General features: G+C 40.3%; 2 protein-coding genes across 2 annotated transcripts; one reads left to right on the top strand and one right to left on the bottom strand.

Moving 5' to 3' along the window:
- The first annotated feature begins 813 nt into the window (after positions 1-813).
- On the top strand, positions 814-7,791 carry LOC132875048 (uncharacterized). Its single transcript, XM_060911636.1, has 5 exons — positions 814-897; positions 1,043-1,387; positions 2,532-2,633; positions 3,157-3,239; positions 5,674-7,791. Exons 1-5 carry the CDS (start codon positions 873-875, stop codon positions 5,752-5,754), a joined length of 636 nt encoding a protein of 211 aa, XP_060767619.1. The 5' UTR covers positions 814-872; the 3' UTR covers positions 5,755-7,791.
- Positions 7,792-27,991, bottom strand: LOC132874785 (renin receptor-like). The gene is made up of 8 exons (XM_060911184.1): positions 27,589-27,991; positions 18,865-18,990; positions 18,400-18,527; positions 15,894-15,989; positions 14,961-15,014; positions 13,486-13,635; positions 12,997-13,116; positions 7,792-8,474 (listed from the first exon to the last, which is right to left on the bottom strand). The coding sequence occupies exons 1-8, from the start codon at positions 27,989-27,991 to the stop codon at positions 8,280-8,282; spliced, it is 1,272 nt and encodes a 423-aa protein (XP_060767167.1). The 3' UTR covers positions 7,792-8,279.

Raw genomic sequence — 27,991 nt, 5'->3', positions numbered from 1 at the left:
TATCGATAATAATGCTCAGAGTGTAAAGTTTAAAAATGGAAGATGGCTATAGCTTTAATACACACCTCTCCTTGCCTTTGATATTTTACTTGGAGTAAAATATTTTCATCAAATGAATCCAAGGCTCCATTCTGATTCTGTACTTGAGTGTATAGATGAAGTAAATGTGTACAGGGAATGAAAAACAATGACTTGGAATGTTGTAATAGTTGTGATTCATGACTAAGAGTAAATGGCTAAGTAAGCAGGAAAGCAGTTGGTGTTGAGCTGTTACACAATAATCAACAATCAGAGTGGGGTGGTGTGATAAAGCAGAGTTCCCAACAGCACCATCTGAAGAGTTTTATTTCTCTAATACCACAGCAGTTTGACAAAAATTTAATTGAATTAAGACAAAAAAACTCAGCTTGTGAAACTCTTCTGTGCTAAAACTTTCCTGTGTCAGTGACCTTACAACCTTTTACAAAGTCGTCCCACCTGAGGCTTAATACACACATTTTAAATGAGTTTATTATTAGCCTTGGATTATCTCAAATGTCCTCTGTATTAGTCCCTGTTACTATAGAAATTATTTTGAACTCCTCCCAGAGCTGCTGCTGTAGAAAATGAACCCAGTTCGGGAATCTGACTGCTGTCTTGCTTGAATTCTTTTGTAAAGTCTTATAAAATTTCACACTGATGGAATTAATGCAAGGTTGCTTTTTGAAGCACCTTTAAACTCTGGAGGAGATGAATGAAGGAGGGGATAAAAGTTGTGGTCAAAACGTCAACATGCACTTCCGCACACTTCTGCATCTGAACATCAGCAGGCGTGCTTCCTGACTAAATCAGACTCGCTGTTTCGAGCTTCTGGACAGCGTTCAAATGTCATCATGAGGATCTTTCAGCTTCACGTTTGTGAGTAGATTCACAAGTTTCAGATTCAGTTCGAACTTTCCATCCTGTAACTGCATTACTTTGTCTTCTGGAATATTTGTATGGTGTTCTAATAATTTTAACCTGTGTGTGTGTGTGTGTGTGTGTGTGTTTATTTCTTATCTAGATCTACTTGTGTGCTGTGGAGCTGCAGAAGGTTTCATCGAGAAGTCGGTGGATTTGGGACAAAATGTGACTCTAAAGTGTGAGGTGTCTATAAATTATGTGTTCTGGTTCCTGATGAAGCCGCCAGAACCTCCAGTTTATATATTACGCTCTTTCTCAAGGCTGTCCCCGGATGCACAATACAGTAACACAACCTTCAGCAAGACTTTCTCACTGCAATATAACAGCAGTTTATTTATTCACAATATCAGTATGAATGAATTAGGAGTGTATTATTGCATTCAGTCTGGTTCACCTCCCAACATCAGCAGTGGAATCAGACTTTACATCCAGAATCACTCAGCTGGTGAGTTTATTTAAACCAAAATTAAAATAATATCCTTTAATAGTCGTGTTGAACAGGTTTTGAATTGAAGCAACTTTTGTTTTGTTTTCATTTGAATGTATAAATGATTTGTTTTTGGATAAATTTCTTTTGTGACCAGGCAAAAACACAAACATGTCTTCTAGTTATAAAATTATAGGGTGATTTTTGAGGTCTGTGATAATGAAAATGTGATTATTTTTAAATTACAACTCCCATTATCAGAGTTGTTGTTATATTCATTATTGTCTTACTCGTCGGCATGTAATGATTCAATTCATAATTCAGTTTGATTCCCAATATTTGGTTCAGGATTCAATGTTCCCATGATATTTAAAAAAAAAATTTAAATGAAGAAAATTTTATTACCAAAAAAAGCAACGTTTTTCCTATTCTTTTTCAACTTAAATAATACTTTTGTTTAGAAAAAAACTTTTCATTTTCTTAAGTCAATAATTATTTACCCACATTTGTAAAGGCTGAAGTAAAATATAATAGACTGTTAATTAAAATATTTGTTTTGCAAAAAAAAAGAAAACAAACAAATAGGCCTTTTCTTAATAAATTTATGAACATTTGTATTTCCTCCATTTGCTGCTTCTGTTTTTTAATCTTTCAGCAGTCTGTAAAAATAGAGCTCCGATTTCTTCTTAAATCTATTTGTACAGTCAATTGCACAATCCGCTACTGTAGATCCTCTGCAGTCTGAACAGCACAACTACAGTCAGGAAAAACTGAGGTTATGCAAACTGATAATCATGATTGATTTTTTTTCATCTATTTGAATCATCATAAATTTGTATAGTGATTTATCATCACACGATACATCGTTACATGCTTAAGGAACAGCTGTTATCTTCATTCTAAAGGTTTTGTCTGTGCAAAGTTAAATAATACAAATCTCAACAGTGCTAAGAAACAGATTAAATATTATTGTACACATATTTAATAAGTGTAAAATTAATTAAATCTATATTGCAGGCGTCTGTGGAATTTAAGTCTGTGTAAAAAGTTTGAGAACCCCCGGACCTTCAACCACGTCTGATATAAAACCTACAAGACAAAACATGTTTAATGTGGTTTGTTTAACGTTCCAACTATTTGTTGTTTTTCAAACTGTTTCCAGAGAATCAGTCAATCAGTACACCTGAAGAAACCTGGAAAACCTTCGTTCCCATTCTCACCATATCAGTAATAATGAACCTGGCTCTGGCTGTTACAGTTACAGGTGGGTTTTATTTACTGTATATTCTCATGACGTGTAAAATAAAGAATGTAGTGTGAGTATAGTTTACTCCTGCACAACTGAAAATACAAATCTGGTCTTCTGGTTGTTCTAATAGTCTTCATGTTGTCTATTGACCTTAAATGAAATTCCTAAAAGGTTCATGGGCACCATATTCAGATAGACAGTCTACAAGTGCCAAAGTGATCTCTTTTTAATTGCATGCTTGTGATATATTTCTGTAGTTAAAACGTGTTATTTTGTCCTGTCCGATAGGCCTAGAATTCTAAACTGCCTGTGGCTAAGTGATGTGTTTATTCTTTATACAGGGATACAAGAAATGTATATCACATTACCATTTTACCGCTAGATATGCGTCACTGCTTAATCAGTGTTCTAATTCATATAATGTATTATTAATAGTTATTGACACACAGGGCTTGTTCATGTGTATAATAAGGACAGGCTAATGCAGTCCTGGCTCTCGCTGGGTTAACTTCCTATTTTTCCATTTTAATTTTTACAGTTCGTCACTGCAGAAGATCTCCAAAAGCTCCAGCACAAGCTCCAGATCCTGGTTTACAACTGTGTCAGGACGCCAGCCTTGTGGTAGGATAACTCCTCACTCTTTTGCTGCTTTTTTTTTTAAACAATACTTAAAATGATTTTGTGAATCTAAAACGCTTCTGCAGTCAGGACATGTGCTAAAGTCTGTTGTGTGTCTATGAGTGTTTTTCATTTTTCATCATTGACATGAAGAGATAAATGAGGTGTTTGAGTCACTGTAGATGTGGGCACGGTGTCGACTGTTGCAAAGACGGAAAGTCCCACATGCAAAAGATGTACCGTGCTGCACAGATCAAAATGCATTAACGTGTGTGAGAAAGCGATGCAAGTTGGTAAAACGTTTTAAAATCTATGGTATAGAGCGCCCTGATTTGCTTTATTACAGTTTTGCGTTTACACTTTAGAATACATTAACAAAGCGATGAGTGCACCAGTGATATTGGAGATCATCAGTGTAAGTCAGCTTACTAAAAAATAAAAAAAATAGAAGACATCCACTTTAATGTATCGGAGCAACAAATGTGACTCCGATACAAGTGAAAGTTGTCCAGTCAAATTTTTACTTAAGTACTGAAGTACTTGCTTTTAAAAATACTTAAGTATTAAAAGTACATTTTCTGTCAATGCGTCGTTGTATTATTGCCACAACGCTTACAAAACCTAGCGCCTCTGAAACCACCAAATGGATTTACTGACGAACTTGTAGAACCTGTAGAATAAAAACCTTTAAACACACATTTCTACATTCTGTTTAGTTGGCAAGATTATGGTAAAACATATTTCTGAAAGGACTTCAGATAAGTTAACATTATTCATGTTAGCGTAACTCCATTTTTACATGCTAACTAACAGTGTGCAAGTTAACTAGCTGTGTTATCATTAGCTGTGGACAAGGCGATGGCAACTTGGTGTAAATCTATAGAAAGTCATTTGACTAACCAGACTGCACAGCTATTGCGACGTTATCGCTAGCTCTAAAAGCACCGACAACTTCATTGCAAGCTTTCTCTTGGAATAAAACATTTATATACTTAAATATGCTTCTGCAGATTGGGCAGCGAGTTTTTGTAGGCTGTGATGTGGTTCGTTTTCAGCAAACAATAACAATTAAAACAAAATGACACTTTAATCCGTACAGAAAACTGAAACATGGGTTCTTGGTAGGAGCATGAGTGCGTGCGTTCTCCAGAAGAACCGCCTCCTTCCATTCTGCCATCAACTGATCGTGTTAAATAACGCTGCTGAGAACTCACTGATCTTGATTTTATCCAGTCTGTGGATGTGACGTGACCCTAGTGATTACTGATCGTCTCTCTGTGTCAGCTGTGAAAAAACCAATCACGTTTTAGAAAAGAAAAGAAAAAAAACATCCACTTTCAAAGCTGCTTCATAGGAATGAGTAACGAGGACCTGGATAGAAATGTAGTGGAGTGAAAAGTACGATATTTGTCTTTCAAACGTAGTGAAGTTAGTCATATATTTCAAAAATAAATAAATAAATAATAATAATAATAAAGTACAGATACTCAAAGTGTACTTAAGTACAGAACTCAAGTAAATGTACTTCTCTGCTAACACTGGATAATACACTCATTAAAAATGGTTTAGAGGACTGAAACGTGCTCATATAAAGAGTTAATAAATAAATGAATATGAACTGAAAATAAGGATTTGGTGTCTGTTTGGAAATAATCCTATTACTAGTTCAACTAGAATTGCATCCATTTAATGATTTGTACACATGCTGCAATATCAAAGTGTGTAATTTAATGTACTTCTTATGTATAAAAAATAGAGAGTATAAACATACAACATGAAGCAGCTGTTTGTTCTTTGACCTTACTGAGGATAAAACTATTATGGTTTAATATCTTAAGCCCGGTGTACACGGGCGATTTTCCGTCACAAGCGTATTGCAATTTTTAGATGCGAGTTTCCCCTCTCATGTGCGTGTTATCTGCGACCAGTGGGCAATTTGGGGAGGAGGATGTAAGTCATGTGGAAATCACATGACTTCACAGGCAGGGATTGACTTAGCTTTTGGAGGTGATCGCTTCGTTGTCGCAAAGACACGCACACGTGGCGATATCTCTGCAACAAGTCAGCGACTGACAAATTTTTTTTTTTGGTCTGTCAAGCATGTTTGATACCTGCGATCTGTCGCAAGCAACAAAAAAAATCACCATCGCAAATATCCGCACAGAAACCAGTTTTTCGCTTGCGTCAAAAAAAAAAAAAATCGCCCGTGTGCGCTGGGCTTTAGTCACAGAATTGTCAGATAGAACTTAATTCCTGTGCTGTGGTGTTCATACAGCACACACACACCGGGACAGCTCTGCTCTCGTTTCATCAGGGAACTGGCTCATACTACACTTTCACACAATTAACACACTGCATTTAAGTTTTTTTTTTTTTTTAATCTTAAATACAATTTTAACACGTTTATTAATCCAGTCACATCCTGTTATCCTTTCAGTATACTCAGGTGCAGTACGTACTGATGAAAGGGTGCATCAGGACAACTGAACTCAACAGCACGCGCTCCTGCAGCCCGTGAACCCGTGACCCGACGCAACACGTGGACTTCACGAAGGTCATCACAGGCAGAAAGAAGCCCCGCTCCTACAGCTACTGATATGTAATGGACAATTCACACGAGTCATTTTGTAAAACCAGACGAATTGATTCAAAAGCATGAACAAACCTTTTTAGACTTTTTGGAGGCCTAAATTTATAGAAGAGGCCTAAAGTGCTTTTCGAGTTGTGAATTAAACCTGGAGTCACTTAAGGAGACGATCTGGAAGATTTGAATAAGTGAGTCATTGGACTGAAGTGAGTCGTGATTCAGACACTTAAGGGTTCCGAGTAGAATGTCAGCCATTTTGAGAAACATAAAAAAAGGAAGGAGGGGGCGAGCGTTGTGGTCCCGCTGGCCATGAGATTTCCCAGAATGCACTAACAGTGTTTCAGTTTAAACCCTGAGGTACCGTTATCCTGCGGTTCGACTGGCCTCGATAGTGTGGGAAGTTACATCATTTCAGACTTCTGTGCGTTTGAGCTACAAAGTTGGGAAGAAACCACAGACGTCTCCATGCCAGCTAACTGCAATGTAAAGCAATGTATAGTGTTATAGATTTAACAAATTGATCTAAAGTAAATACCTGTATACACTCATTTAAAAGTAAGAATTTGTTTGCTGAAGCTGCCATTTTGATTTGCTGTTACTTGCTAAACTCGAGGTCCAGGAGATGGAATTGAGTCGAGGAACGTTTTCCTTAGTCAGAGATTAGAAATGATGTCTTTGACTAAAGGTCATCACTCAGCATTGGCGTTACACCTTTTGCTCACTTGTTCTGTTCATCCTGCAGAGTTGAGACAAGCTACTTATATTGTTCTCGTTTTCTTATTGAGCACAAGTCACATCCTGTAAAAATATTTAAAAAAAAAAAAACTAATTTATTAAATTCCCTTCGGTTGTATGGAGCTACATGCAGCTCTTCAGTGATTGAACACTGGAACGTTATATGAGCGGCCAACGTGGAATGTCGTTCTCACCCCCACCTTTTGGTATCATGACGGAAAGAGGCGGAGTCAGTTAACTGGTTACTTGATTACACAACCCAAGCCCCGCCTCCCAAAGTTTGAACTGCAGCAGTGATGCAGGTAATATATTAGCATTTTCAACTAAGATTTTTAAACACTGACTATTTTAAAATATTTTGTTTCAAGGTGAGATGAAGCAAATCTAAATTAAATGCTTTTAATGGGAAATTATACTGAAACCTCACCTACTGTAACCTTTATAACTGGGAAACAATTACTCTAAACATTGTGAGTCTGTGATATGGGTATTGTTAAAGATTCGTGCATTGTGCTCAGCTCGGTCTTTTTTTCCCCACTCATCTGTGGTTTTTGCACCACTGCGCAAGATTGAGTTGAAGGCAGTCTGGCCTTGGAGGAAGTGGCAGAAAGGGCTTTGCTACGTGTGAATTGTGGCTGAAGTGTATTGAGTCTCCTTTTTGAATAGTTTCTCATTCATTTCTTAATCTTTTACTGAACATGAGTTTAAAAAAAAAAGTGATTCTTTGAGTCAGGCTCGTTTGAACACACCACTGAGTCGTACTCATGAGAATTCATGTCAAGTCACGTGATTCAACCACAAACTCTCCAGAATATATTAGTGAAAAGTGATAACAGTTTCTGAGAATTCTCACTTCAAAAGATCAGATTCTTAGACATGATGACTGGTGGAAAAGGGCTGTAGTGTGTTTGTGGGTTTGGTACGAGCTTGTCCTCGAAAACCAAAGTTCCTTTTAGACAATAAATAGCATGTGACCCTGACAGAAGCCATTCTCCACTTTTATCTGTAATTCATCAGGAAGTTTTATTTCGGCTGAACTTCAGTCATATGATTGATGGAGGAGAACAGGGGAAAAAAAAAAAAGTTTCAGATGAACATAGCCGGGGACGGAGGAGAGCTGAGAAACTAATCAAGATCAAACATTTCATAAAATATCTCCTCAATCATTTTGTTCTTTTGTCACCGTGACTCACTACTACATGTCATAAAATAAACATCATCAGTTGTAACCAATTGTCTGATTTTGGATGTATATTTTTATTTCCAAATAAAATCATGTCTGATCTCCATGTTTTAACATCACACCTGGGTGAAGTTTTACCACATGCAATTTTAGTTTATCGTCCCACCTCTCTACAATCGCCATCATATTATGTAGTCCAGTGTATCAGGAATAAAAACAAAAACACATGATTCAACATGTCACTCGAGCAGGAACACGACACAGAACACCATTACGACACTAGCGTGACGACTTCACACAATTCCACAGCAGTGCACTTACTCAACGAAACCACACCCAGCGTGCTATTAACAAAGGCGAAATACATGCGTCCCGTTCTCATTTAGATTTTTCAGCAAAACAGCAGGGGTCAATAAATATTCTTCATCCTACTTATTCACAAACTGAAATTTCAGAGCGATATATACACATACGCAGGGGAGGAATGGAAGTGAGAAACCTGTCTACACACAACACTGCGACGGAATGTAATGCATGATTAGTCCATGCGGATCTTCTGATTGGTCATCCTGTAGATGATGCTGTCGTAGCCCGGGTCCATGTTCCACAAGTTGTACGAGATGACGATGACGGCGAGAGCCAACGCGATCATGAGCCACAGCACGATGTTGAACACGACAGCGTATTCAAAGTTGTACTTGTCGGCCAGATTGTAGGGGCTTCCTGGGTTACTCTGGAACCAAAACAAGTCAATCACAAACACTTGGGGTTAATACGGGGCAACGTGGTTTTATTTTACTAATCCTCTTTTGGTTTTAAAAAGAAGATGCTCTGATTTACCAAAAAGGCAGAGTGCGCTTATCACCTAGAATGATATCAAAAAGGGTGCATTCATCTTAAAGCTCTAAATAGCGGGCGGCGTGTTGCAATAAGCGTTTTGAAACTCGAAGCAGTTTCTCATGGTGCTGCACTGACCACGTGTTGGACAGTCTGCGTGCATGGGCTCAGTCCATCATGGCTGTAATTAACACACTGTGCAGTGAACACGTCTGACTGTGTGCAAGCTTCTGCGTCTTATAAATCAGAAATGAGGTCAGCTTTGGTGTGGGTTTCACACGTTATCAGAGGATGGAGAGAAACGAGTGCGCTTGTTTGTGAGAGCTGCTTGCTGGAGGTTAGCACGCTCTGACCAATGTTTCTATTTACAGCTCACTCATTACTTCCTAGCTTTGTGGCTAGTGAGAGGTGTAAATGTTTGAGCTCTGGAAACCACCTGAAACTCATATATCTTTGTACACAATGTAGTATGAAGTCAACACATCTGTGGTTATTAGATTTGACAAATTGATGGCTGACGCCATTTTGTAGCTCCACCCAAATATCTTTATGTGACTCAACAGTTAAGACTCTGGGGTGAGTTTCCCAAAAGCCTCTTAGTGCTAAGAGCATCTTAACTAGGAGAGCGAGTGTTCATTGTGATGCTCGCTCTACCATTTAACGATGATCTTTGTGCTGTGATGCTTTTGGGAAACTCAGGCCTGAAGGTCATGGGTTCAATCCCCAGCACTGACAAGCTGCCACTGTCGGGCCCTTGAGCAAGCCTCTTAACCCTTTCTGCTCCAGGACCATGGTCACATACCCCGTTGTTGTAAGAGTATCTGCTAAATGCCTTTAATGTAACGTAATAAACATTGAATGAGACGGGTGGTCTCTGAAGTGTTTATATGAATCACAAGGAGTATTTTAATGTGTGTGTGCATCCTGTCATTGCCTGATAACCTCCAGAGAAACTCCTCCCAGAGTTACGACAAGAAAGTGAGACGCGCTCAGCCACGATGTGGAAAGTCCTGGAGTTGGGTTTGTCGGTGAGCCGCACCGTTTATCGCAGAAGTCAGTCCCACTCTGACGAAGCCACAAAATACACATTTGACATAGTTAAGCCCCCTTTAGTGGTGAGCAGCGGTTGTATGACCTTTCAGATACCCCAGGCAGGTATTTATTCACTGTTCCTTTAAGGTCACATGAGCTACATGCTTAATTCCACTGGTTCTGGAGTCTCACTAGTCAGTTTACATTGGCATTGTGTTGCTGCTTCAGCGGCAAGCAAGTTCAGCGTTTTTGTATCTGGTCCATTAAACCACAAGCTCTTCCTCCAGGCACATGCCTAATCTTCTAATCTCTAAATGCTCAGAAGGAAAGATTTACCTACATAGAATCCCACAGCTCAGCGTACACAGTGAGGAAACGATAAAAGTGCAAGTTGTTGGAAATAAGTTTCAATATTCATTCAATGTCCAGAAACCACACTTTTTTCCTCGTACAAAGCAACACTCATTATGTTGACTGACCATGTGTTTTCAAACCATAGCAGATCCAAAAGGCCATAAATTAATGGAAAATCAATAAGATCAGACGATTTCACGGAATCACCTGATCCTGAAGGGGTGCGTGACGTCACGTGTGTAACAATCCAGGTATCGATTTTGTTCATGTGTGCAGCAGTGGTTAGACCAGTCCCAATATGGAATCAGGTTTTGGAGAGAATTCTGATAGTGACTGGGATTCTTATATGTCGGCTGAAGGGGCAGATAATTATCAAGGATATTCCAGAGTAAATGGTTCTCTTCTCAAACCACCAAGACAAGAAACTGCCAGTTCACGACCATCCCACTCAGCACCACCAGCCAGAGAGAACTGGAATCACAGATGCTTAGTGGATTTTTATTCTAAGATGGTCGATGGAAAATATTTACATGTACCTCAATAAATATAGAAATATTATCTTTAAAGGTCTCATTGCATCGTTTTTTCATTAATTGTGCGGTGGTCTCTAGTATGAATGAATGCCGTGAGCCGGTTTTGGTGAAAAAAATGCTGTGGTTCTCCTGTTTCAGGCTGTTCTAGTTTGGTGGAGGAGTGGGTGGCGGGAGAACGACAGGATTTCAGCTCTTATTTATTAATATTCATGACATGTAAACGTGTTACCTCTGATTGGCTAACAGCACTGTGACGCTACCTCCAGCGGGTCAGAACAAGCGGATGTGGGTGTCTTTGTAAAAACTGTTTTGATTGGCCATTATGGTCTCAACATCGATGTTTTGACCAATAACAATGTAGATAACACGAATTTTACATCACATTCAACAAGATTTAAACGAGACTAAAGATGGCGACTTACAAATAATGTGTAAACATCGTTGGAGTTAATAAAGTTTGAACAGCATGGAGGAACATACCCCAACCCCCCGAAATTATTAATAATAAAAAAAAATTCTCAACGGATTTGGCATAATATAAAAAGGTCTTTTTTACTCAGAAAAAGCGGAAATCCCTCATCCCTGCCGAGCTTGTGACCATGTCATGCATGCTAATGTGGAGAATACGAACATGCTATTTTGTAACAAAAACCTTCGAACAAAAAGTTCATGCTTTGCTTACAGCTTGTGAGCTGGTGGTCGATCGTCTTGACGGTACAGATCCAGGGATTAAAAACAACCTCGAAGCAAAACCACTACTGAAGGCACCGAAGTTTGAAAAGTCACTGTGGTTGAAATGATCAGAACACAGTACTAACGCTGCATTATACTTCGCTGGTGGTGTTCCAAAGATAAATTCCAACCATTTCTTCTTCACCTCTTCTATCTTGGGCAAGAAATGCAACGATGTGTTACTGCCACAAATAACACAGGCACGAACTTGTTCAGACATGTTTTCAGCTAGCTGTTAGGTCCTCTTCATTAGCTACTGACGAGATGGGCTCTGCTATCTCTCCTTGCGCTTAAAGCTGAACTTCCTTCCCGTGGGCGGTCGCAAGCCAAGGTGGGCGAGGCCATGACTACTAATTTTCGAACTTACGCAAGTTCGTAGGGCTTTTTCTGATTCGCTCGTTTTTCCGACTATTTTCTTCCATAAGCTAATACAGGGAATGGGGGTAGAATTACATTTTCACATGCAGCATGCATATGCAACTCGGAGTGAACTATGGTATTTCAAAAAGAGCCAGTATTAAACGTTTTTGGTGGAATTGGCACCTTTAAAACATACACTTATTCAGTGTAATTATTGAAAATATGAAGTGATGATAGGGGAATTGACAAACTGTCCAAATGTCATTTATTAAATAAATGGGTTTCTTTTTTGCTCTAGTAATTCCCATGTGGTCGCTCTGGTGGTGATGGACACTTGATGAATCAGATTTATTATTAGTCGGCGACACAAAATCTGCCCCCTTTGTTTGCAAACCTCACCCACTGTTGCTTTAGATGAGGAGCATTTCTCAAAAAATTGTGAACTGAATGTCCTGTTGTATCGGGATTTGAACATCCAAACACAACGCAGTGCTTTCCCATCGTTATTTTTGTAAGATTCCAACAACAATGTCCAATTTCAGCGCGTAAACAAGCACGGCGTCAGATGAACCGAAATGACTCAGATAACCGGGTTTCCACACGTGACGTCATGCAAGATTAACCCTGAGGCAAAGCTGCCTTTATCCGGAAGCCGTGATTTATCGATAGTTTTGTGCTTGATAATTTCTCCCCCCTGCTTTAACTAATTCATTTTGGTTGTTACTAGTAATATTCATTGTAAGGCATTACATACACTTTAAATCCTGTTCAGTGTGTGATTAAATAGGAACGAGGCTTGTGTGTATCCAGAACCAGCGTTTTAAGTGTTAAACTGTGTGTTTGTCTCTCTGGCTGGTCTTTGTTGAGGGTGGGCTCTGAGGCCCTTTTTTTTTTTTTTCCAAGGTATAGCATGCATGCTTTTTTAAAAAGACCCTTGCATACATCATGAATCTTAGCAAAGTCAAATGGGTCACGGGGGATAAAGTTCAGAGCAGAGAAAATACAGCTGCGAAGGACGTCACATGTTTGTGATGCACAAGATGAGGGGCAGAACAGAAAATACCCAGCCTTTATATGGCTCTTCATAACAAGAGATTAATTCTTTAAAGCGTTTAAGTTTCACTAAAGGAGAAAGTGCAGTACAGGAGCTAACAATTTAACACTGAATTTCAATTTTAGAAATCCAAATTTATAAAGCCATCATGTCCATTTCCACTAGTCCTTCATTCTAGCAGGCAGCGTGATCTGGCCGAGTGTTTTAGCTTCTGGTAAAAGAAATAGTGCTTATGACCACAGCTGAAAATAAACACGCCGCCTCCTTAACAGACCCTTGTGTGAACACCGTGACCCTGCGTAAAGCATCATGCAAATATGCAGACATCAAAAGTGCTGAATTTAAAAACTCACAATCTGCTTCGCCTCCAGGATGGAGCGCGACTTCCTGGTTAGCGGAGTCTCAAACGTCTTCAACGTCACCACCTCCACCACCGCATTGCTGCCATAAACGCCGAAGACATCATCAGCAAACTAGAGAACATGACGGAGATGAAGAAAGGGTTTAATGACGTAAAACATAAGCCGTCACTACTGGCGTTAAATCTCTCCTCGTCAATCCGAGATTTGTATTTGCTGCCATCATTAAAACGTGTTTACTACAGCTGTATACAAATGTATATTATTTATATATGCAATGTGTGCAAGAGTGACGTTGCTACAGAGCCTCTACGCAAGTGAAAGTCAGTTTACAATTTTTTTTTTTTTACTCTTTTCTGACACTTTCAAAAGGTGTTTGTGGTGAACGTGATGGTGCACAGGTGCAGGTTTAGGAAGAGTTTCCCCCATTTAACCACATGCAATAGGATCTGTTTGCTGAAAACGTGTGGTGTGGTTTTTCACCTTCTGCAGCGCAGCTACCAGAATCTGCCGGGCGTCTTGGAACTGAGGGGAGTCCGGGCCGTAGCGCCGGGTGAGCTCCTCCATCCCAGCCAGCTCCAGAGAGAACAGATCAGGAGCCTGGTCCTTAGCCAAGTGCTTGTGTCTCATCAGCTAGAGAGAGGGGGAGGGACAGAGAGAAGAAGGGGGGAGGAGAGGTGGTCAATGTTTCATTCATGGCCAGAGGCTCAGTTCCCAAGACTCATACCCCTTTTACACCAAATCAGTTCCAGGGCTGGTTCGGAGCCAGTGCTGGTTCACAACTCGTTCAACTTGCGAGCCAGCTGAGAACCAGTTTGCTTTTCCATCGCTCGCGGTGCCACGTCATTACATCGCTGTATACATCATTACGTCGCTGTATACGTCAGTTACGTCACTACGTTTGCTTAAACCTTGGCGCAAATATCGAAGCAAAAACAACACGGAAGAAGCAGCAGCAGCAACAACAACAATAATAATAATAATAATAATAATGGATGACTTCGCGTTTGTACAGCTGCGGCTTCTCGCCGCTTAAAAATGGCGATCTTTCGCGGTCTTGTTATTGTTGTTGGTCTTAACAACTCCGCCCCCCCACTGACGTAAGCGGTTCTTTCCTCTGGCCCAGCAGAGAGTTGGTGCTAGCCTGGAACCGGTTTTTCTGGCCCCAGAGCCAGTTCTTTGTCAGTGGAAACAGAAAACCCGGTTCCAAACTAAGCACTGGCCCCGAACCAGCCCTGGAACTGCTTTGGTGGAAAAGGGGCATCAGAGGATTTCAAGCAGATTTTCTTCAGAGCTGTTGCAAAAATCAACATCTCATAGACCCATCCAGCTGTTGTCGTAAAAATCAAAGTGAGGCTCCGCCCCAAAACAGCACGTGTACTACGTACATACACAGGGTAGAGTGAGTGCAAGGAGACCCTATTAATGAATACGAGCAGTAGCCAGACAGCTGACAGGTGTGTGTATGCAGTCAGCCTGCTGCAGCGTCTTATCATTTTGGCTTGTGAACATGCGCATTAACGATACCATAAACACAAAAGGATGGCGCACACCCTTTACATGGAGTCTACAGCGCAGTCCAGGAATACAGGATGTTATTACAGTGTGGGGAAATAAGGAATTTTAAGCAGACTGTCACAGGACAGACAAGTCTGAAATGTTCCATCCACCCAAGTTTCAGTCTGTCTGAATGACAGGCCAAAGGCCCAGAACAATGCGGCCAGGGGTCCGGGGCCCACCTTCAGGCCCCAGAAGCTGAAGGGCTTTAGATGCCTAGAGATGCTTCTCAGCTATTTCCAGGCACATTTCTGTCATCTTCAAAGGCCAAATTACACTCGACATTAGTTGTTGATTACACTACAAACTAAATATAATTTACAAGGAACCGTCAGAAGGTTCAAGGAACTTTCCGCACCAGAAGGCTGTAGTAGTTACTAGAGTCTCTGATGTTAACTTACCAGAGCAGAAATATCATGCAACACTTGAATCTCGGACAGGAAGAGCAGATCAGCCTGGACAAGAAAGCGCAAAAGAAATGACATTAAAAAAAAATTTCAAATCAGCCAAAGGAGTCTAACTTACTAAGAACAGTCAATGTCAAACATCAAGCCTGTTTCTATGGCAACCGCTCTAACCTTATGGTAACCGTACGCTCCACCCAGCGCAAAACAGAGCCGAAACAGGTCGTTCATTTTCAGTGATGCTGATTCGCAACATGATGTGGGCGGGGTGCGTCGAGTCACGCAACACACGAGTGGCACGGCCAACATAGGACACGTGATTCATAATGCCAGGTCTGAGTGGCGGTGTGTCTCACTGGTCCACACGTGATCTGATCGTTCAGGGACGCACGTTCATGCCAAGGTTCAATTTTCAGAAAAAGACTTATTTTTAGTATGCGGTCTGGAGCTAACTTGTATGGATACGACATTTGCTTACTAGTTCGCAGCTCCCAGTGAAATCATAGTAACCGAGCAAAAACGAAAAACAGGACATGCCCACAAACGAGCAGCACAGAATGATTTGCTTTCGGTATCGCTTACTTTTACATACAGGTTTTCTTTTTTCTGTGTCCTTGAATTGTCTGAAACCAAATTTTCCTACCACAGGAAGTTGTCTAATACTGAGCAGCCATGGAGGAGATATTACGCAAGAACACCTCGTTTTTAAAACGTGCACAAAAATCAAATCGTTAGATCCATGTCTGTGTTCATCCACCGAGTGTTTGTTTTCCACTGCTTATTTCCAGTATCGTTTTTTTTTTCTTTATAGTTCTGTTTCACTAAAAACCAGAGTGAGGTAAGCAGTTAAGTCGAGACAGGAGGCCATGTGCAGCGTGTGTGCGCACACGCATGTGTTAGAGCTGCACACACTGTAGCAGGAGTGTTTACCTCCTCGCTGGGGGCGAGCTGCAGAACCACAGGTGTGCTCTCAGCAAACAGAGTGTGGATGGAGTTTGCAACGCTGTCCAGGGTAAACGGCACCGTCTGAGATGAGACAGAGCAGGGGGGGGAAGTTAATAAGACACAGAAGGGGGGAATCTACAGGCACACATGCTGAGAGTCTCATGACCATAAAATAAAGGAAGCTCAATTTCACAAGTGTGCAATGTTAAAATAACTGCAGAGGAAGTTGAACTTTCAAGAGCACTCATTTACAAAAAATAAAAAATAACCATCTAGCCACTTCCTTTTTGTACAGAATAGACAAAAGATTCCAAAGAAGCATTAAGGATTACATGGATTAAAGCAAAAAAAAAAAAATCATCTGACTGAAAAAAAAGCTCCATGTCGTTGGCCCCTACCACATCAGCGATGCGTCAAATTTTAAACGCCGTGTTGTCCATTATCCCCTAGGCCCCTACTCATAGTACATTTACATAATTTTAACAATTACTAAAGCTAAGGCAAGACTTGACCATTGTCATTACTGGCTATAAATGATGAAACATCAAATTTTCAGCGCAAAGTGCAAATTTATTTCAACAATTTCAAAAAGTGCAAGTGCAGTTGAACTTGAACCATGCTTTCAAAAGAGTGGAACAGAAAAAACTTGCAAGAAAAGTAAAGTGAAAGTTCACTTTTTCTGCTTCTTCGCAGTGAAGCCAAAGGCATCTAGTTTTTTTGCCATTGCTTCCATAGACTTTTTTTATGGCAAACTACACAAAAGCACACACCTGCCATTTTCATCTTTTTGCACCATGAACTAAATGGCTTGCCATTATCGCCCATTTCATTTCGCCAAGCCCATCTCCACTTATTCTTTACCGTTTTGTCGATGTCTGACACATCTGTGCCTTCATTTAAAAGAAGCGCGTCCATGCTGGCAAAACCGAAAGTAATTTGACGCGCTCTAGTGATGGAAATCGAAGGGCCTATATCCGGTGGCCTTATACGCAGTACTCAAGTTGAGGGGGAGGGGGATGTGGGGGGAGGCATCCCCCTTCTGAAATAAAAATCTCAAATCATTCCCCTTATAAAACGGCCATCCCCCCCCATCACATCCTTTACCGATTAATGTGGAAATTAGCCTACTATTATTTTAACAAATATTACTACCATTTCAACATTAGAGGCTTTGCGCAGTGATAGCCTACATGTAGCCGGATAAAAAAGACGCATATTTATTTATTCGGTTGCACCTCTCATTCACACCTATACGGAGGTTTCAGTCACTGAAAACAGCTACTTTTGCAAACTCGGGGCAGAGTGGAGATTTCTGAAAACTCCATTTCAGACACACGTGTAAATCAGGAAAACGAAGCAGCAGTGGGCGAGAGGGCGCGCATGAATATAATGAGTCACAGGTGTGAATCTTTCACTGAATGCCAATTGTCCCGGTTCTTCATGAAATCGCACGCGCACGCACAAATTCATTCGGTTAACTTTCAAATAACTGTTCTTGTGCACTTGCGACACCGGAGCCACTTTCCTGAACTTTGAGCTTCGGGGTATTGGCTTCTTTGTCTATTTAATCAATGAATTTATTTGTCACATACATTAGTAATTTAATGTAAAACATTCGTAGCCTATTTAAGCAATAGCTTTTTCTCCACTGTTTTCTGCCCTTTTGTGCTTAGTGAATGAGACACTTCATTACACTCCACTGACCGACTTCCAATTCCGGACTTTTTTGAAAATGTAAAATATAGGCCTACGAGATGTTTTTTTGGGACTTAATTCGCGTTGGTCCTTCACTATTAATTTTTGAGACTGGCGAGGCACTAAATACTGTGGAATTATTTTCTCCTTACTATGAAGTTTGGCATCTTAAACAAGTGTCGGGAAATCTTGCAGCCCGACTCTACAGCCTCCAATGTTTAAGCGAACTGCTGAAGCCATAATGTTTAAAGATTAAATCGTAGGCTAATCAAACCAAAGAAAAACACAGCCTTTCCAGAACGTTGTTTGCCGAAGCCTGTTTAACCTACAAAAGGCTTAATAGCATAGATCTTGCTGCGGCTTCAACTTTTTCACCTGATCACCTTTCAGTAGGCAAATATCATTATTACTACGACTACAAAAGGCCTAGTATTAGTAGTAGACAAGTAACCTAGTTGCCTAGTAGTCGGACAGCCAAATAGTTTCATCAGTGGCCTACGCCGAGCCTCCCCGGGACTAGACAGTAGCGGAGGCTGCATTTATTTATTTATGCCTATCTAGCGCAACAACTTATTCCTTTACATATACTCAAACATAGCACAAGAAAGGGTTCAACAACAGGCAATCATAGCAGCTTGGTGAAGTTCTAAATCACATCGGGGTCAGACCTATTGGCCTACCCCCTTTTTTTCCCCTCGGATCTGCATCACTCTCATTACTGACCTTTAGCGCTCCCAGTTGACGGAAATCCGTCGTAGCGACGGAAAACTTTAATCCATGGGATTAAGACACTTACATTTTCCAGAGGATAAGAAGAGATGTTAGAGGGAAGATCGAAACCATCAATGTCATGGACGGCAATCAGAGCATTGGCACGAGGACGCTGGAACAGGGAACCTGCTGCTAAGCCTGGCCATTCGAGATCTTACACACACACAGAAATCACGCAAATATCAACTTAAATCTCACAAAGACAATTCAAACATGGTCACGTTAGTTCCAAGAAAATTCATTTGAAATGTTCTTTCATCAAATATGAAGTGTGGATATCAAAACAAGACAGAGACAGTTACACAACACCTTTAGCAAAAGAAGTTCCCCAGAGTTTGAACAAGATATCCATGCTGATGTTCACCAAACCATAACACAGTCTGAGTATTTAAGCAATTATCAAGAGATGAACAACATGAGCACATCTGGATTAAGTCTGGAATAATAAACGTTGGTCCACTTTTAACAGTTTCGATCCTGCATACCTCACGGACGGAGAAGCCCATGGTGAGAGCTACCAGGTCCGGGATCTTCTCTCCCGCTAGCGGCCATTGTCCCGACCTGAAGTTCACATACTGAGGGCTACGCAGCACCGTCAGCTGGTCTCCAAAAACACCTGCAAAAAAAAAAAAACCCCACACAATTTTAATCTTTTACAGTTTAATGCAACTGGACTGATTAGATTCGATACATTTTATGAACTGTGTATAATATACTATTTTTCATGTATAAGGTATTTCCATGTGTGAATTGCACTCCTTAATACAAAAAATGTTCTGGGTAAAAATCTCCCAAAAAAGCAAAGTAGTCTTTAAAGGAGTTCTTTCAGTCTCTCTCTTTACAGGCCCAGTTATTGTGCTAACAGAACATCAGATCACTTATTGCGTTCTAATTAAAAAATAATAATTTTAACAAAACCAGAAAATTAAAAAAAAAAAATTTTTAAAAAAGCAGCTCCTGCTCAGGCCTGACTGAAGGCACGTCATGTGATCAGAGCAGTCACGTGACACCGCATGCGTTTCGTTACTCCGAAAGCGGGTGATATTTCACTCTTTAACGTTTAAAATTGTATTTAGTTTTTCACAAATTGTTGAAATATAAAAAAGTCCATTTTAAAAAGCATTTGTCGTCAGTAAAGATATGAGAACGAATATTTAATCTACCCCTATCTAATACATGCCTTCATCTTTAGTAGGGTTGATTACTGCAATGGCCTTTTCACAGGCCTGCCAAAAAAGACCATCAAACGACATTCATCGGGAAAATCCTGGAAAAAATTGTCTTCAATCAATTAACTGCCTTCTTGATATCAAACAGCCGTTTTGATATTTTTCAGTCAGGATTTCGTGCCAATCATAGCACTGAAACAGCGCTGATTAAAGTTATAAATGACATACGTCTTAATACTGATGCAGGCAAAACATCGGTCCTGGTATTACTGGACCTCAGTGCAGCTTTTGATACTGTTGATCACAACATACCGCTATATCGACTTGAACACTGGGTTGGATTGACTGGTAAAGTTATCAATTGGTTAAAATCATACTTAAAAGATAGAAGCTTCTTTGTTACCCTGGGAAATTGTTCCTCAACGTCAATGCCCTTGACCTGTGGTGTCCCCCAGGGGTCGATTCTTGGACCATTACTCTTCAACCTTTATATGCTCCCACTTGGGCAAATTATCAATAAAAATTCAATTTTGTATCACTGCTATGCAGATGATACCCAAATTTATTTTGCTCCATCACCAAATGATTATGCCCCCCTTGAATGTCTCTACCAGTGTATCGATCAAATCAATAGCTGGATGTCACAAAATTTTCTTCAACTGAACATAGATAAAACAGAAGTAATTCTATTTGGAAAAAAAGATGAAAGACTCAGGATTACCACTATTCTTGACACAAAAGGGATTAAAACTAAAGAAATGGTTAAAAATCTTGGCGTTTTCATTGACAGCGAGCTAAACTTTGACAGTCACATGAAAGCAATCACTAAAACGGCATTTTATCACCTAAAAAACATTTCCAAACTAAGAGGACTTATGTCAAAAAATGATCTGGAAAAACTTATGCATGCCTTCATCTCTAGTAGGGTTGATTACTGCAATGGCCTTTTCACAGGCCTGCCAAAAAAGACCATCAAACGACTTCAGCTGGTTCAAAATGCAGCGGCGAGGGTTCTCACACGAACAAAAAGAACAGAGCACATTACTCCAATTCTAAGGTCCCTTCACTGGCTTCCAGTAAGCTACAGAATTGACTTTAAAGTATTGCTGCTGGTGTACAAATCTCTAAATGGTACAGGGCCCAATTACCTCTCTGATATGTTGCAGCGGCCTAACCCAATCAGATCTACCAGATCGCAACAGAAAAATTTACTATTAAAACCTGTTGTTAAAACAAAGTGTGGTGAAGCAGCTTTTAGCTACTATGCAGTACAGCTATGGAACCAACTGCCAGAGGACATTAAAAATGCTCCTGCTGTTGGCAGCTTCAAATCTAGGTTAAAGACCAAGCTGTTTTCAGATGCGTTCTGTTAAATAATTAATATTGTCTTCTTTACATTTTTTATAATCTTTACTTTCTCTGCATGTTTTAAATTTACTTTAACTTTATTCTATTTTATTCTGCTAGTTTCTTTTTTTTCTTTCTTTTTCTCCTTTTTCTTTTTGGCATTTTAATATTTTATTTCTACTATTGTTTAATTCTTATTATTTTTCTTTTAATTCTTTTAGAATAAAATAAAATTATTTTATGTAATTTTATTTCTCTATTGTTTACTGTTTTTGTTTTTACTTCTGTAAAGCACATTGAACTGCCATTGTGTATGAAATGTGCTATATAAATAAACTTGCCTTGCCCTATCGAGCTGAGAAGACATGGCTGAATCCCCAAAACCCTGTATAATGACTATATAGTGCACTTCACAGGCTGTAACCTGCATTCTCTCATAACGTGTATAATATATAGTGCACTTACAGAGTGAACATGAAGCTATTTGGGATTTAACCCTTCAGCCGGCTGTATTAGCATCCTATGCTAACCTCAAGAGTTCATCTCACTGACACACTCTGACGCGTTTAGACAATGATATATAAATATGCACCCTTTTATTTTATTTTGTTTACAAAATCAGTTCTAAATCGCTGAATGTTTACCTGCTAAAACCGCAAGTGTAACGAAAACTACCGCGCTCTTCATCATCTGCCGACTTTAGAGAAACGACAACACTTTCCTCGCGCACCAAGAATCAGCTGACCGTCACTGCGCTACGCTGTACGTGATGACGTTGACTATTACGCAGAACGTGAGGACGTGCTGAAGAAAAAGTTTATCTATATCCCCACCTAGCGGATACACCTGGGTGGTGACTGAAAGCTGTAAAAGTGAGTTTCAGTGTAAAGCAGAGGCGTTGCCAGGATGTCATGCTTGGGTGGGCATTTGGTTTATTTGGGGGGGCAACAAATTACATTTCTTTTTTTTAAGATATTTTTTTGGGCTTTTTGCACCTTTATTGGATAGGACAGTGCAGAGACAGAAAATGAGCGGGAGAGAGAGAGACGGGAAGGGATCGGGAAATGACCCCGGGCTGGAAACGAACCCGGGTCGCCCGCACTCATGGCATGGCGCCTTAACCACCTGAGCCACGACGCCCCCACAAATTACATTTCTTATTGTAGTGTATGTGTATGTATGTGTGTATAAGTCCCCCATTTTCGTGATCAGACGTGTTTCCCATGATTAATAGCGCATTCAGACGGGTATGAGCAAATTAATAGGACAAAGATTTCCTAAATGATAGTTGGGTGAATATCACTGAGCGGTGCCTTTTGCTGTCCTGGACATAAAACAAGCCATTTGCACTGTTGATATAATATAAAGTTAATTGATAAAGGGTGCATTGTACTGAGCTTCATGTGTTGCATTCACAAAACACCATTTCTTAGCAATTTACATTCATATTAAAGACTTTTTCAGTTTTATGTGATAGGACGCATGCTATTTTGGCATGTCCCCTACACCACTCAGTAGATTTCAATATGAAAAAATATATATATCACATTTGTTTTTCCTTAGATTTTCTTTTAAATTGTTATTTTGGTAAGTAATACCTTGCCCACTTCAAGGTCATTTATCATTTGGTAGTAAAAATAATAATTAATTTCATAAAAAATGAAAAGATTTTAGATGTCCCCGAAACAATTGTCCACCCTGTCGTATTGAGAAATCTGTCCCTTTAAGAAGAGGTCCTCTACTGCAGTGACATCACAACAACATTTTTTTCTCTACTCAGTGGCGGGACATTTAACTGCTGAGGTGAGTGTGTCTGATGACCTCTGTGTTGATCTTTGTTGTTGGTTTAAGTGTGTTTTCTTCACCTAACTAAGCTTACCATGTCCACCCTATCAGCATAATATTGAAGGATGTGTTAAATGTTTATTATTTACAAAATATGCAGGTTTATGTACATAAAATTCTCTTCAAGGACATACTAGCTAGTTAGCTAAGGACAGAGTGTAGTGACCTGAAATGCTAACAGCTAAAATGTCCACCCTGTCGTTCTCTGAAAATGTCCACCCTGTCGTTCACTTAGCTCTGATAGGGTGGACATACATGCGACAGGGTGGACATTGCAGGTTATACTATGTGTGTATGGTATGTTTAATTTGAAATATTGAGGTGGAAATAAAAGAACATTTTAATAATAAATAGTCTAACGTAAGTTAGTAATTATTTACATTTGCATGTAATCTGTGCCTTCATTCAGGACATGCCTCTGAGTGCAGCAGAAGTTGCACGGCGGTATAGAGAACGCTGGCACTAGTCAGACCAAATGGCGCCCTGAACAAATCGAGCCAAAACACACTGGACAATGGTGTGTCATAAGCTATGACGATGATGCATATCCAGGCATTATTCTTGAAGTAGAATCTGAGCAGAGTGTTTTAGTGAAGTGCATGGGCCGTAATGGTATTAATAAATTCTACTGGCCCAGCCCACGGGAAGACATCAACTGGTATGCAGACCAACAGATCTCATCTCATCTCATTATCTCTAGCTGCTTTATCCTTCTACAGGGTCGCAGGCAAGCTGGAGCCTATCCCAGCTGACTACGGGCGAAAGGCGGGGTACACCCTGGACAAGTCGCCAGGTCATCACAGGGCTGACACATAGACACAGACAACCATTCACACTCACATTCACACCTATGGTCAATTTAGAGTCACCAGTTAACCTAACCTGCATGTCTTTGGACTGTGGGGGAAACCAGAGCACCCGGAGGAAACCCACACGGACACGGGGAGAACATGCAAACTCCACACAGAAGGGCCCTCGCCGGCCACAGGGCTCGAACCCGGACCTTCTTGCTGTGAGGCGACAGCGCTAACCACTACACCACCGTGCCGCCAGACCAACAGATTATCTGTTTTATTCAGGAGCCACAACCCGTCAATAAACGCTCCCTACAAGTGGACAGGGAGTCATGGCTGTATGTTCAGGAGATCTTAAATGAATTGAATTGATATGAATTGAATCTCTTATGTTTTGTTTGTCTTGTGTCCTACTTTGTATTTCTTGTTAAAAAGACTAATGACCAAATAAAACAGAAACAATTTCATTTTAATAAATTTTCATGTTTTGCCAAACTTGATTAGCCTATGTGTCCACCCTGTCGTCTGCCGGTCCTCCCTGTCATGCACTGGTCCACCCTGTCATATTGATATTTTTAGATTATAATTAGTTTATCCTGTTAAATATTGTATATTTAATCAAATGTGTTCTGTAGTTAAGTTCAGGGCAATAACATGGAAGTAAGAATTCCATCCAAATATCACCGTTTTATCAAAATTGACAAACATATCTGCGGATGGTAAGAGTTCCTTTAAAATTGACAGTTTGCACAGAGTTTTATTAATTCATAATTAAAAAAATGAAATTAATAACCCTCACTAGGAAAAGGGGACATTATACCTATCAGAAAAGTCTATTTTTATGTTACTATTATAATGAAAACACATTTTAACAGAATTGCATATGTCCATGACAGGGTGGACGCATTATATGGTTTACGCTCTAATTAATATCCCATAATTAATTTAAAAAATGTGCAGGAGCTCAGTAAATACTCATTTCATAATGTTGAATGTCAATTATTTCTAATGGGACCTAAAAAGAAAGGGAAATTAAGATTTGAATTTATGGAAATCCTGGGCCTGAAAAGGCACTCCCCAATGATATTCACCCAGTTGCTGGTGATTGGTTGAAGCAAAGTGGATAAAATAACATAATGGTGGGAAATCTGCACTGCTTGGAAGAGGTTTTGTTTATTGCTCTTGTGACATTTGCTACTTTTTATCATCGTCCTCACCATCATCATCTGCTTGACCCCAGGGAGTTGGGTAGCCCCACTGGGCTCTGAATCTGCTACAAATCCAGTAATGCAATTTGAACTATAAGATGTTTTGATTGAACTAGGTTTTGATTCCAGTAATTATCACCTACTAATGCTTCCAATTTCACAAATGGCCATTTTTAGTTCTTTACAAGAACAAAAATCTTTTGAAACTCTATTTTGCGTAATAATTTGGAACAGTCCATTTTTAGTTTTTTTTTATTTAAAAAAATACAGTTAGCATTAGAAGGTTCGTTCAAAAACAGTTGATTTGTACACTGACGGTTGATGACTTGAAAATTAGGACGACTGTCATTTCTATTGACTCTTCAGGAAAATCAGTGAAAAAAGGCATTTGCATAATAATTTGGAATGTAGTGTAAGTTGAGATCCATACTCACACATAAACATTCAGAGGGTCAAACATGAAAAAAACAGACACATGAAAAAAAGGTTGGGCTTCATTATGCACCATATCTGCATCTAGTGATAAAAGGAAAGGACCTGTCATTACATGGACTTGTGTGATTAATAGAAGCAATGGAACATTTTTATATCAATATTTTTTTTCCCTTTATGAATACAAACAGAACTTATAGGCTGCAATATAGGTGTATTAAAGAACTATACCTACTAGAGAACAAGAATAGTGGAAAATTGCTCTCAGTCTAGTTAGATAAGTGATCAGTTTCTAGTGTATAACCTGGAATATCTACAGTATTAGTCTGCAGTTAGATTTGGAAAATTCTAAAACAAATTCATTCATATCCAAATTCTTTGTTATTTGTTTTTCATGTGCCAGAATGACTAAATGTGTCTTCCTTGAATGCAGCATTGTTCTTCGGAGAGGTGTGAGAATGCGAGTCAGAGTAGAAAAAGAGCTTTCACATGCAGCTGATGACACACCAATGATGAGTGCGGTGACATACAGTTTATGCAGCATGGGGAAGGCCTCCTTGTACTGCTGGATGTATTTGCACACTTCAGAGAGGTTAGCATCTGTGCTTAGATTATTGACTAACAGTGTTTTTGCCACAGCAATTTCATTTTGTAAGCCCACATCATTAATGGCCCTTTTCCACTACCCTTTTTCAGCTCACTTCAGCTCGCTTCAGCTCACTTCAGCCCGACACGGCTCGCGTTTCGACTACCAAAAACCAGCACGACTCAGCTCGCTTCAGCCCTGTTTAGCCCCTAAAAGTCGTACCGTTTTGGAGTGGGGCTGAAGCGAGCCAAAGCGAGCTGAGTGAGGCTGGGGGCGTGAGCAGACACTCCCCTGTGCACTGATTGATGAGGAGGAGTGTCCTCACATGCCCACACACGCCCCGCGAGCGCGCTGGGATCTGTAAACACCGTAAACCCGGAAGGAGAATAATTACGAATTACGAGAATTTCTGAAGCCTTATGCGCCTCGCCTCATCTATACGCTCTTGTATAGATCTATCTGTTGGCGTTGTCGGTGACAACAAGCCACAGCACCAAGACCAGCAACACTAACGACTCCATGTCCTCCATGTTTATTGTTTACTATTCGGGTCGTGAGACTACCGCTTAAAAGATCACTGATGTCACTGTTTGCGCTGCTTAACGACATCACCTGACGTCCACCCACTTTCGCTAACTCCACCCAATGTGTCCACCCACTTCCAGCCAGCACGGTTCAGCGCGGTTGTAGTCGAAATGCAACTCCAACAGCCCCGCTCAGCCCGACTCAGCACGGCACGGCTCAGCCCGACTCAGCCGCGTTTGTAGTGGAAAAGCGGCATTTGTTCCTGGCCTGCAAGCACTTGAAGTGGCTGTAGGAGAGAGGGGTCAAGAAAAGACACAGATTTGGGCAAGAGGAATGATGTCGCCTTCATTAAGTCAACATTTTTTTGACAGAACCTTGTCTCCATTTCCACAATAGCTCTGTCAAGAATGTTGTACATAGCCCTTTTAAATGCCTGATTAGGAGCACTTGCTAGGTTGTTGGAGTCACCATGCCCTATACTTGACAAAATAATGCTACCATCAAGCTGGGAGTTAACTGTCCGTCTCCTTTTAGGTGGATTAGGAGTGCTTCCACAGTGAGAGAAATGCTCCTCCCAGAAGGAGTCGCAACGTAACTCCTTCAGTGTACTCAGTGAGGCTGCCACCACCTCTCCTGCAGTGCATAAATCTACTGTTTGTGACTGGAGAATTGAATTGGCTGGCTTCAGTGCACCAAGCACACAAAGGAGAAATCTACCAGTGTCAAAGAAGTTCAGGCAGTTCAGCTGGGTCAGAAGACCACACGCTTCTGTACAGAGGTCAAAAGGAGCAGTGTTATCGTCTGCTACGTCAGACAGAAGCTGCCTGATGGCATCCTCATTGTCAACAATTGATTTTGTGACATCATGATGACTGGTCCATCAGATTTCAATGAGTCTTTTCAGTGTGGGGTTGTCATATCTATGTACAACATAATGTCTGTGACAAAATGTGTTCATTGCACCAGACCAGTCAAAGAACTTCTTTGCTAGAGGCTCAGACTGCATTGCATGTACCACTGCCAGATGTAGTTGGTGATTGTAACAGTGGACATAAGGGATGTCTTTGCCAACTTTGCTCTGTAGCAAGGCCTGGACACCACCCCTCACTCCTGACATAACAGAAGCACCATCATAGCATTGGGAGACCAAATTATTTGCACTGTAACCCAGATCAGACAAATGTGAAAGGATTTGATTGCACATATATTCAGCATTAAGCTGGTCCAATTCAACTAAGCCAATTAAATGTTCCTCTGGAATGGAATTCCGGACAAATCGAATTATTATTGACAGGTTCTCAATGTTACAGCGGTCCCTGGTGCCATCACACTTGATGCTCATGCCAGGGGTGTCAGCCTCATCATATTTCCTTTTGATTTCTTTTAGAACCATTTTTGCCAGAGTTTCAATTATCTCGTTTTGGATGGTGTTAGACGTGTATTTAGCATTTTCGGGGATGCATTTTGCGATATCCTTCAGTTTTTGATCTTTGAGGAGTGTATACTCGAACAGCCGGATTAAAAGCCCTTCCTCATTCTCAGCCCCGTGAGTGTGCCCCCGAAAAGCCAGTTCATTTACTGAGAGGAATTGTATGACTTCACCTACACTTTTCACATAGTATCTGTTCTTTTCAATCTGAGTTTGACCGAGAAGGTGAACGATACTTTCTCCTGTCTCTCCACGGCGTTGACACTCCTGCCAGGCAGACAT

The sequence above is a fragment of the Neoarius graeffei genome, chromosome 27 (genome assembly GCF_027579695.1).
Source record: "Neoarius graeffei isolate fNeoGra1 chromosome 27, fNeoGra1.pri, whole genome shotgun sequence".
In the NCBI taxonomy this organism is placed as follows: Eukaryota; Metazoa; Chordata; class Actinopteri; order Siluriformes; family Ariidae; genus Neoarius; species Neoarius graeffei.
The sequence above is the reverse complement of the archived record's forward strand: the minus strand, read 5'-3'. Positions and strand labels throughout refer to the sequence as shown.